The sequence below is a fragment of the Notothenia rossii genome (assembly GCF_949606895.1).
Source record: "Notothenia rossii genome assembly, chromosome: 5".
Classification (NCBI taxonomy): domain Eukaryota; kingdom Metazoa; phylum Chordata; class Actinopteri; order Perciformes; family Nototheniidae; genus Notothenia; species Notothenia rossii.
Genome location: NC_136903.1, coordinates 81213461 through 81224604, shown reverse-complemented (window position 1 = coordinate 81224604; position 11144 = coordinate 81213461). Strand labels below are relative to the sequence as shown.

The 11144-nt window shown below is 41.4% G+C and overlaps 1 protein-coding gene across 4 annotated transcripts in view; it reads left to right on the top strand.

The window, feature by feature from the left end:
• The first annotated feature begins 6195 nt into the window (after nt 1–6195).
• Nucleotides 6196–11144, top strand: part of LOC307041615 (protein FAM200C-like) — a 78563-nt gene continuing 73614 nt past the window's right edge. For 2 of the 4 annotated variants that reach the window (XR_013808820.1, XR_013808821.1), the window contains exon 1: nt 6196–8096. Coding sequence is in view for 1 of the 4 variants with exons in the window: in XM_079685072.1 (XP_079541198.1) it covers nt 7831–8096; nt 9631–9760 (396 nt within the window). In the remaining 3 variants the exon portion in view is untranslated. Of the gene's footprint in view, nt 8097–9560; nt 10210–11144 lie in introns of those variants that run through there. The other 2 variants (XR_013808822.1, XM_079685072.1) reach the window with 2 other exon arrangements.

Genomic DNA, 11144 nt, shown 5'->3' with positions numbered 1-11144 from the left:
AGCTCACATTGTCCGCTCCTCAAGCCTCAAAGGGCGGAGCAGCGAGCCCCGCGACGTCCCGCCAACACGACACCCAGACCCCACGCAGCATTCTCATCTGTTTGTCATTGCTTGTGTCATTTTCTGGTTGCTAACAAACGCCATTGTAACACATACGCTGATGTTCCGCTGTAAAGGTGGTGGACTCATCAGAACAGAGCTGACCAATCAGAGCACAGCGTGCTCATAGGGAGGGGGGGTCAGAAGCTCCAACAAGCCGTTTAGGACAGAGAGTGAATACACATACTATACAGAGATGCTGTATGAGAAACCAATGTGATTTTGGAACATTGAACAATGTAAATCTATTCTAGTAGACCTCAACAATGGAATTATGATCAATAGAGATGGCCATGTCATGGGACCTTTAACACATTATTTGGTGAGCCCTAAATGTGCTGGTAGGGTCTTTTTGTATCTTTTGACAGAGCCAGGCAAACGGTTAAGCTAAGGTAGGCTAAGGTAAGTATGGATGGAACTCTACCTCAGAAAGCAAATAACTGTGTTTGCCAAAATATCAAACTATTCCTTATAGGTCGGCGTATCTAAGGAACCTGAATTTTTTTTTGAAGAAGTTATTTGTATCAAAACAAATTATTTCTTCTATGGTTTTCCATTTGAAGTGTCCCCATGATAAAAATGTGTGAGTGTCTTCAATCCGGTAAATTATAACTGCTTATCTACCCCATGTAGTAATAGCCAAACTATGCCTAGTATATTCCCCCTGATCTATAGGCAGCCGGATAAGCGTCTCCATGCTCTCATCAATTAACTTCCTCCATTCAGTAAATCTTAGATCAATTATAAAAAGGTGAAAGCAGAGGGAAAGCAGGGAGCAATTTACAGAAATGAAACGCAACCAGTAGGCTAGCTCATCTGGTGATGCTCACCTGGGGGCATCTGCTAGCTGAGGTAAAATCCCCATACTATGAGGAGTCAGGATCAATAATGCATCTGCTTGCATGTGAGGGACGTAGCTCAAAGGCATTTGCTTATCTCGGATGCCAGTTACCTCTTTCATCCCGGGGACATGCCGCGCTCGTGTGTGATGGGGAGCGTGTGTGCGAGGAGGTCGAGAGAATGCAGTATTTACACACTTCCCGTCATGTGTTATTTATCTCACACCTTGATGTTTTCATCTACACCGTGCCTCTGAGGAAATCAGCTCTCATAAAGCAAGAATCAACACAGGACTTTTAAGTTACTCATGCATCTGTGTGCTTATATTTATGTACCTGTTGTCCTAGTTACAGAAACTATTTGCACTGAGTGTTTGCTTCATGTAGAGGTTGACTTAGTCTAAAAAGGTCAAAATAACTTAGACTAAGCAGCATAGTTTCTAAAGAGCATAGTTTCCATGTGCAGTAGGTAAAACACGTCACTGCTGACATTTCAGTCAGTTTTGGAATTTCTCATTGGGCTTTATCCAATTGTTCTTAAACTTAAAAAAACTAAAAGAAACCTGCACATTTCAGGGAAGTTATGAAATGCACCAATTATTTTAGATTTAGGATTTGTACTTATGTTAAAACCCTTTCCAATGCAAGTGCACATTTACATTGAGTGTGATGTGAAATTCACATGTGATGTGTTAATATATATATATAATCATCTGGCACACGCTTTCAATTGACAAGGCCAATGGATTCAACATTATCTAATTAATCTGACGTAAAATCTTTCAGAAAAAACGTATTGGAGATATTGGTGAATGAAGCCAATTGTTCTTAACTGATCTGGACCTGCAGTATTGGTTACTTTGTCCACACATAAAACCGTGAATGTGAATATGCTGCTGAAATGACTGTCAGTTAAATTGACAACCTGTGGATGTGTTTTCATAACATACTGGTCAGGCTAATTGCTTAGATGTGGATCTGCATAGACACAGCTCGACACACTTTTACAACAAAGCCGAGCAGGGCAAGCAAATGAGCGGTCAGACAATCTGACAGGTTATGGACAAATCCACAGTTCTACCATATTATCTAAACCTAATTATTTGGAGGCAAACATACAGTAAGTATCAACACATTCAAGTAAGTATCAACACACTCAAGATGTCCATTACAAGTTTGAGCAGCAGCATATCCCGACAATCAATTAGTGACTGAAATAGGATTTTAACTACAGGAACTACAAAAATGAGACCGATGCTGGAAAAGATTTGCAAAACGCAAAGCAAATACATTTATGTTTTTTTCCGCCGTGTGCTTGTAGTGAGAGTAAGGTAAGCGTGCCTCCCACAACAATTTCCCCATGCTTGTTTGTGAATCCAACAGAGAAACAAATCACCTCGCCAGCCGCCGAGTGAAGTAGTCGGGGAGCAATCAAAGAGCAGACGCAGAAACTCTGCGAGACACATTTTCAATGGGGTGAGAAAATTGCTACTGTGGCGATTGTTACACTGTGAGCTGACCGTGTCGGGGAGGGAAGGCAGACTGTGGCTGTGACATGAAACAATGTCTAATCACTTGTCTTTCTTTTTTATGTATAAATAATAAGTCTGATTTGATCAAGTGATGTAGAACACTGAAACACAAAAGAGGTAACTACCTTAAATATTTTAGTCATTATTTTCCATTGATAATCTCAGTGAGAAGTAAATATAATAAATTACATGTTCGCTCACAAACACAATGGGCGTAAACTGGCTCAATCTGAATATGTATTTAGGCACACTATTTAGTCTTTGAGAGATTGTGTTTTTTACCTGTTTTGTCTTCCATCTAAATGCCATTCAAAGTCTAGCTAAGGACAAAACAAATGTACGCTCCTCTGCACTGCCAGCCCATGTTCGATTTCAGCCTTTGTTGCATGTCATGCCTCTTTCTCTCCCGCTGTTTCCAGTCCGCCTCTAGTTTGTCAAATAAAGGAGAAAAATACAAAAAAAGAAAATACAAAAACAGCCAGAGCCTTGCATGGCAGCCCAGCCATGATCTGTATGTGTGGGTGAACGTAAGTCATTGAGGAGTGCTTTGCACTGCTCTCGGGCACTATATAAGTCCATTCACCATTTACTTGGTGCGAGTGTCTACCAATCACTTCAATCAGATTGGAACAAATGTTACACATTTTTAACTGGTCAGGTTTGGATCAAGGCCAAAGGTGGGAATAAGAGTAACTTTAAAGCTGCGATATATAGATACTTGTCCTGTCTTTCCTTTCAGAGAATTCTTGTGGGGTGGATTAACTGAATAATTGATTTTCTGAATAATGAACAACAGGGACATGAATTCCACAAATAGCCATATTGGACAGCTATAAATGATATTTGCCTTGGTTAATACTTTCATTGTTTGAAGACTAAAAGCAGAATAGGCTCAAGGACTGTTGACATTTATTTTCGGTGTGCTGCTTTCCCTGCAGCCTTTATGAACATAATATAACCTAAATAAACTTACATTTTTCTATTATTTTGAAACTTGCAGCCTTTTGTCATGCAGGTTGAATGGTTGAGCCTCAGTTTTTGAGCATGGATGTTGATTAAATGTAGTTGGTGTGATGATATACAAATGTAAAGGCCTTGACTTGACTGGAGACAAAACGGTTTATTTGGATTGACTTAAGTCGTCCATAGACTGTCAGATAGGATTTGTTTAGTTTTTTCAGAGGCTCCACATTTGCAGTTATTGACGGGTGAATTGCAGAACATAATGGCAAACACATGTCAGCGTGATTGCTTATTGTATAGGTAAGCGACAGTATACAGCAACATTTATTGGCTAACCTGTCTTACGGTCAGTAACATCACTTTCAATTATTTGTCATCTGTGGATAGAAAATGTTTACGTATTGAACCTTATATGTAACATACTGTGAAGCACTATTGTCCCAACATCCTGTTTCTACCTTCTTCTACCTCCATTAGCGACTTTCAATATTTTTGACTAAAAACGTGTGATTTTACTGCCATTATTTCAGTAGATATAACACTCACTCAGTTCCAAACTGCAGAATAGAGCTCAGGGTTTTGTAGTTATTTACAAATTATTTGACTAGGATTGCATGATTCATGATTCAAATTTGTTACACAGTTCAAACGAAATAGGAGACAAGCAAGAAACAAAGAGAACTTAAGTGAGGAAAGAAATAAAAGGAGGTGAGAATTCAGAAGGGACGAAGAGAGATGACAGATATGTCTCAATAAATCACTGCAACTGTAGGCCTTCACACTCTGCTGTTCAGTGGTTGCTTTTCTGATTCATTTTGACTCACAGTTCATGTCAAAGTACACCCTGTTTCCTGTTAACGGTTTAAAATCTTGCCCCCGGATCCACCCACTTCAGTTTTGTTACTGGATCGCAACAATTTGTTTTGTTCTTTCAAAAAGTGTACATACCAGCCCTCTACTTTTTGAATCAAAGCGTCACATCTGTAATTGGATTTTCATGTAGGCGGGCTTCTATCTGCTTTCCAAGTAACACATACGCTGACAACCATACCCCAGGACTGTTAAAACCCTCCTGGATCAGCAAACTTTGCTGAGCTAAGAAGAAGCTTTTTTGGGTAATGCCCCTTTTGGACCAGTTCCCTGCGGCTCTCCTCCTGCTTCTCCCCTCACCTCTCTCTGAATTGGTTAATCACATCTCTTAAAGCCCGGCCCATTGTGCCCAGCAGCCAGCCTCTGGGGTGATGCACACAGCTCCACATCAAGACACACAGACATTCACGTTGCGTGGCTGGTGTGTTAAAGTGTTTGGTACATGTGGCGCCATGTAGTGCAACATACATCTGCGTTTGTGTATGTGTTGAGCTGTTGCGGACAGGATGTGGGGCTGGATGTCAAATTGCGTTTGCCTTAGCGAATGGATAACCTTGCACGCTGCCACACACACATTCACACAAGCATTTACGCACTAGACAGACACATGCATGAATTCACTGCATCCCCTTGGCAATGTTTGGTGAATCAAAACCAAGGTCAGAAAGAGTTCAGTGCGCACACATGCACCCGACAGCCTCAGATCAAAACTATACAGACACACATATTTCTTGCCTATTATTTCCATATTTATACTTTGGCTAAGAGTTTGCAGCCCTGCAGTCAAATTCCTTAGATCCTATTCAGCCACTGAGGATAGAGTTTTCACTCTGTTAACTGTGTTTGGTATTCAAAGAAATGCATGGGGTGGAGAAGGCTGCTCAGCTAATGCCCACAACATAAACAAAAGGGATATAAAATATTCATGCGCCTAAAACAAGGACGGAAAAACAGTGTAAGCAAATAAGATATTTGCTTTTAGGCTCGCCTGTGCAAAACTATAGCTTGATTAGTTGTCTCTATATGCTTAATTGTGTGAATTAGGTTAAGTTCAGTATAAGAAAAGTTCCTGGTTTGTAAAAAAATGCAGCACAGAGGAAAATACACAATTAGAGTGAGGAAAATGCAAACTTAGCAAAGTAGGAACAAAAAGAGGCTTAAAGCGCTTTAAGCAAAGTGTGAACAGAGAAACGTATTCAGAAGAAGAGAGTTGGAGAAACAGACAGATTTAAGGAAGAATGTGAAAGCGCATTGATCAGTGTGGATTGGAGAACAAGCACAGCGTGCTGGCTCAGTGTGTCGTGGGCCCGGGCCCAAATCAGTCAGACAACACCTTAGAAATTCTCAATAGCTTCCTTGTGAATCAGCCGTCCCCTTTCACGGCTGCCTGGAGCAGATAACAGGCTCAACTCTGTTAACAATCTCACCTAATAGACTTCCCCCCTGTCAATCACTTCTCAAAATACCAATACAACCCAGGTGCTGCCTCCCTCATTCACGTGCACGTGCAGGCTCACACATACTCTACTGCAGTGTTTCCCAACCGGGGGTACGCGTACCCCTAGTGGTACGTGGGTGGCCCCCAGGGGGTACGTGAAAAGATTTTGAAAAGTAAAAAAGAAAAAAAAAAATTTGATTTTAGATTTTTTTTTATTAAGATTTTTACAGGAAAACTGTACCCAAATAATGAATAATGCATAATCTGTAATAATGTAACCAAAATTGGGGGCATTCAAATTAAGTAATAATTTGCTGGCTCTATATTATTATTGGCGCGGCGTTCAGCTGTCAGGTGTTACATCATCATCATCATTGTAGTGGCGCGCTGGTTTTCTTGCTAGCTAGCAAAATATCAACATCCTATCAAGTGAATGCGCTGGTGTTTATTGAGATCAACATTTCTGTTAACATAATCATTATGGATCAATGGCTGAGTCGAGCGGGTTCATCCAGAAACAACAGCACAGGTGATACTGCTGAATCAGGAGAACACGTTCTCAAGAAAATGAAAACAGAGAAGGTGAAGAATCGTCAGTTTGGTGAACATTATGTGCTCTCCGGGTTTACGGTCACAACTACAGAGCCACCGCAGCCAATGTGTTTCATCTGTGGCGACGTGCTTTCTAATAATAGCATGAAACCATCCCATTTACATCGGCACCTTAGTACTAGACATCCCGCCTGTGTGGGTAAGCCTGCAGAGTTTTTCCACCAAAAGCTGGCTGAATTTAAGGGAAGCCAAGAAAAACTAAAGAAAGCGACATCGGTCTCAACCTAGGCCTTGGAGGCATCTTATGCCGTGTCGCTACTCGTTGCTAAATCGAAAAAGCCATTTACCATAGCCGAAGAGCTAATCTTGCCTGCTGCTATAATTCTCGCAGAAACTATGCTCGATAAGAAAGCAGCTGATGTCCTGAAGAAAGTGCCGTTGTCAAATAATACTGTGTGCCATCGGATCGACGACATGGGAATTGACATTATTGACCAAGTGGTGGAAAAATGTAAAGCGTCTGGTAAGTTCGCTTTGCAGTTGGACGAATCAACGGATGTCAGTGGGGAAGCACAACTGATTGCGTTTGTGCGTTACAAATACACTTTGGAGATGAACGAGCACATTCTGTTTTGCAAGAAACTCACGGGGAGAACTACCGGACAGGACGTTTTTAACGTTATTGACAATTTTTCTCTCAACACAAGCTGGATTGGAAATCCTGCTCTCATGTGTGCACAGACGGCGCTGCGGCGATGACCGGCAGAGTAAATGGATTAATGGCCCACATAAAAAAGGTAAACCCTGACGTTACATGGACGCACCGCATGATTCACCGAGAAGCATTAGCTAGCAAGAGAATGAGTCCAGACTTAAACGATGTTTTGAATGATGCCGTAAAAGTGATCAACTTCATACAGTCCAGGCCTTTGAATCATAGACTGTTTCAGTCACTTTGTGAAGACGGTGGGTCAGAACATAAACAGCTCCTGCTTCACACTGACGTCCGCTGGTTATCCCGAGGGAAGAGGTTACAGCGGCTGTTCGAGCTACGCATTGAAGTGAGGGCCTTTCTGTCGGACCACACACACCCACTTGTGGCTATGTTCCACGACGCTGACTGCTTAGCTCGGCTGGGATACCTCTCTGATATTTTCAGCAAACTCAACCAGCTGAATCTCTCTCTTCAAGGTAAAGACACAAATGTTCTTAGCTTGTATGACAAAGTGTGTGGATGTATGGAGAAGATCAAGCTCTGGCAGAGCAAATGTGAAAAAGGGGATACAAGTTGTTTCCTGCAGCTGAACGCATACATTGCTACTGGTCAATGTGACAGAGCTCCAATTGTGAAAATAGTACACACACATTTGTCCACGCTCAAGAATGAGTTCAACTCCTACTTCCCTGATATTGACAACAAGTCATCCACACTGGACTGGGTGCGTAATCCATTTGTGACGTGCATTAACAGCAGCATTCCCGCCAGACTACAAGAAGACCTCATACAGTAGATGTGTCCTCAGATAGGAGCCTGAAGATGAGGTACTCAAGCACACCACTGACACAGTTCTGGTGTGGTGTGGAGAAGGAGTATCCTGAATTGGGGAAACATGCCCTGAATGAACTGTTGCCTTTTGGGTCCACATACCTGTGTCAGGTGAAATTCTCCGCCATGACCCACATCAAGACTAAACACAGGAACAGACTCAACTTGGAGAATAACCTGGTCACAGCTGTTGCAACAATCTCCCCCAGACTCACAAAACTGATGAGGGAGAAACAGGCTCAAGTGTCCAGTAATTGGTGAGTTACCTTACTTTATTTTTTAAGTCTTTAAACAATGGCTATTATAATGTATATGATTAGTTATGATTGAATATGATTTAAGTGTCACATTAATTGTCGCATTGGGTCACACAGACAAAAATATCCTCCTTTCTCTATCTCTCCTCGTCACTTCTCTCCTTCTTCCACTCCCAGGTTTCACCTTAGCTACACACACACACACACACACACACACACACACACACACACACACACACACACACACACACACACACACACACACACACACACACACACACACACACACACACACACACACACACACACACACACACACACACACACACACACACACACACACACACACACACACAGCGGGTTCTGCCACAATATATAGGCTATTAATATATCCTGGGGATCACCACGATTAATTGCGTAGTAGGGGGTACTTTAGGTTGGCTTGAAATGCTTTGGGGGTACAGTACTCAAAAAAGGTTGGGAACCACTGCTCTACTGGACACCCATGCATACTTTCTTGCTTTTTTTTACATTTATCATCTTTGCCTGCTTTTCATTTGTGGGTCTGTTGTATTTGGAGTTATTGGCAACTGCACTTGCATTTAGGAACTCAAATAATTGACAAGTAGATGCATACTGTATAAGTTTAGGTTCATAGTGGTTATATATACATACTCCGAAGTTAAACATTTGTCTAAATATAAACTTGCATTCAACCTTGATTATTGTCCTATCCCTGAAAAAACAAAACATTTAAGTTATTGTAAATTCAAGGGAAAATGTAAATAAGGCAGTGAAAGTATAACAATTGTTGATCTCAGAGACTACTAACAATATGTCCAATTATTGTTCCATGTCCACTGCAAGGTTTCTAAGTATAGAGGGTGTTGATTGCTGTACAGATTGTAAAGCCCCCTGAGGTGAATTCTAAATTTGTAATATACGGCGATATAAATAATATTTGATTGATTGATTGATTGATTGATCTTCCGCAGCATGGTAGAATACTGTAGAAACAATAGGATACAATGGACAATAACCAATGTATGATGCAATTAAATGCAGTGCTATGCGATGCAGTAACATGATATGACATGATACAATATGATATGCCACAATGCAATATGATAGAGTACAATGTGTGATACGGTTTGATATAATCAGATTACTGGTCCATAGGAGCAGCATACACAAGCAAAGTCTGCAATCTAATTTCCTTTGATTAAATGTATGCCTCCCACAGTCGAAAGCAGAGCATGCAATTGTTTCTGGTGTGTGTGTGTGTGTGTGTGTGTGTGTGTGTGTGTGTGTGTGTGTGTGTGTGTGTGTGTGTGTGTGTGTGTGTGTGTGTGTGTGTGTGTGTGTGTGTGTGTGTGTGTGTGTGTGTGTGTGTGTGTGTGTGTGTGTGTGTGTGTGTGTGTGTGTGTGTGTGTGTGTGTGTGTGTGTGTGTGTATATATGTTAGTTACAGCTCTTGGGGTTTCAAAGGCTGTATAACCCCCACAGTGACACCCTCCCACATGCTTTTCTGTCAGCTGGCACATTTCTTCAGTACCCATACTGCTACGACAGACGGGCTCCTTACCTCACACTGTGCAAGATCAACACATGCTGTGCCTCCCTCTGCCCTACCACACTGCAGATCCTGTGGTGTCCCAGGTGTGAATCAAGTGGATCCTAGATTAGAAGCACCCCAGTATCCCTGAACCTGCCTTCATGATGTACCTCCTGCTTTTTAAATAGTGAATGTTATTTCAACCATTGTTTTATCTGCCTGTTGGGTTGGAGGGCACCATTGTTTCTCAAAAGACTTTAACCTAAATGTCAAGATGCACTCTGCTGAGCCAAGCACAAACCAAAGTAGTGGACTATACTTTTAACATCCAATGCTTTGAAAATACAATGGAAGTCTAGCTGCTGGAATATTGCTTGCTGCAATTCCTTGTCTGTTCCATGAACATGGAATGAACAACTCAGAAATTGGTCTTTCTCCCTAGCTCCGTTCTTGCAAAACACAGGAGGCCATCTTATTGATTGTGGGTCTTTTTTTTTAGTACTCATTGAAGCTTGAATGGATGGATTTAAAAATTTATCTTTCTGCTTTTGAAACCATTCTTGTGGGAAAATGTCTACTCCGCTTTGATATCTCAAAAGTAAGATATCTTTCATGGCTGTTTTTTAGGGCATAACACCAATGTTGGGCCTTTAGTGTGACAGAATACACCAGCACAATGAATATAACTGACATAAATGTGAACACTTCAGAACATCATTTATGTGTTTTGATGAATACACCCAAGCATAAACAAGTGACGCTAAGTGCTACATATGTTTACTGGTACTAAGCAAGCCAAATAAAGCCAATTATGTACTCCACATGAGGGGAGCCTGTAAGCTAACGTTTGAAGGATAAACAAGCCCTCTGACTGCACAAGAGGCACTTAGACAAAAAACGACCTAACCCCTCCTCTGACCCCTTGATTGAAAATATATCAGGGTCATGACGCATTAGCACAGTCGTAACATAAATAAACTGGACATGCACTAAGAACTGTCAGTTTTTATTTATTTTTTGCGCCACACATCTACCAATGTACTGAAAAACGACATACTAGTTTAACAAGGAGGTACAATGTAATAAGAAGTGAGGCTCTGGGATTATTTATACTCTTAATAAAGTCACACTTAATGTTTCAGTGGCAATAGTATGACTTACTGTACCAAGCAAAAATCTGATAATTGAGAATAAGTTAAAGAGATCTTCGGGTGTGTCAACACACGTTTCTTTGACATCAATATCTGTAGGCTACTCTAACAGCTGTAGACTAGCATCGCCCTCTTGCCTTTTATAAAAATGTTTCGGCTACTGTCTTTTAGTTTGACATGTTAGTTTTCACCATGAGCACCAACCAGGGGATCTTGCCCTCATACTTTGCATGAAGCCGTCAGTCAGAGCTAAATCTGACAGCCTTAGAGCGAGGAGGACGATCTGTTGGAAACGCCACGTGCTGCGATAAAAGCACAACATTTATTGTTTGCCCGGCTGCTC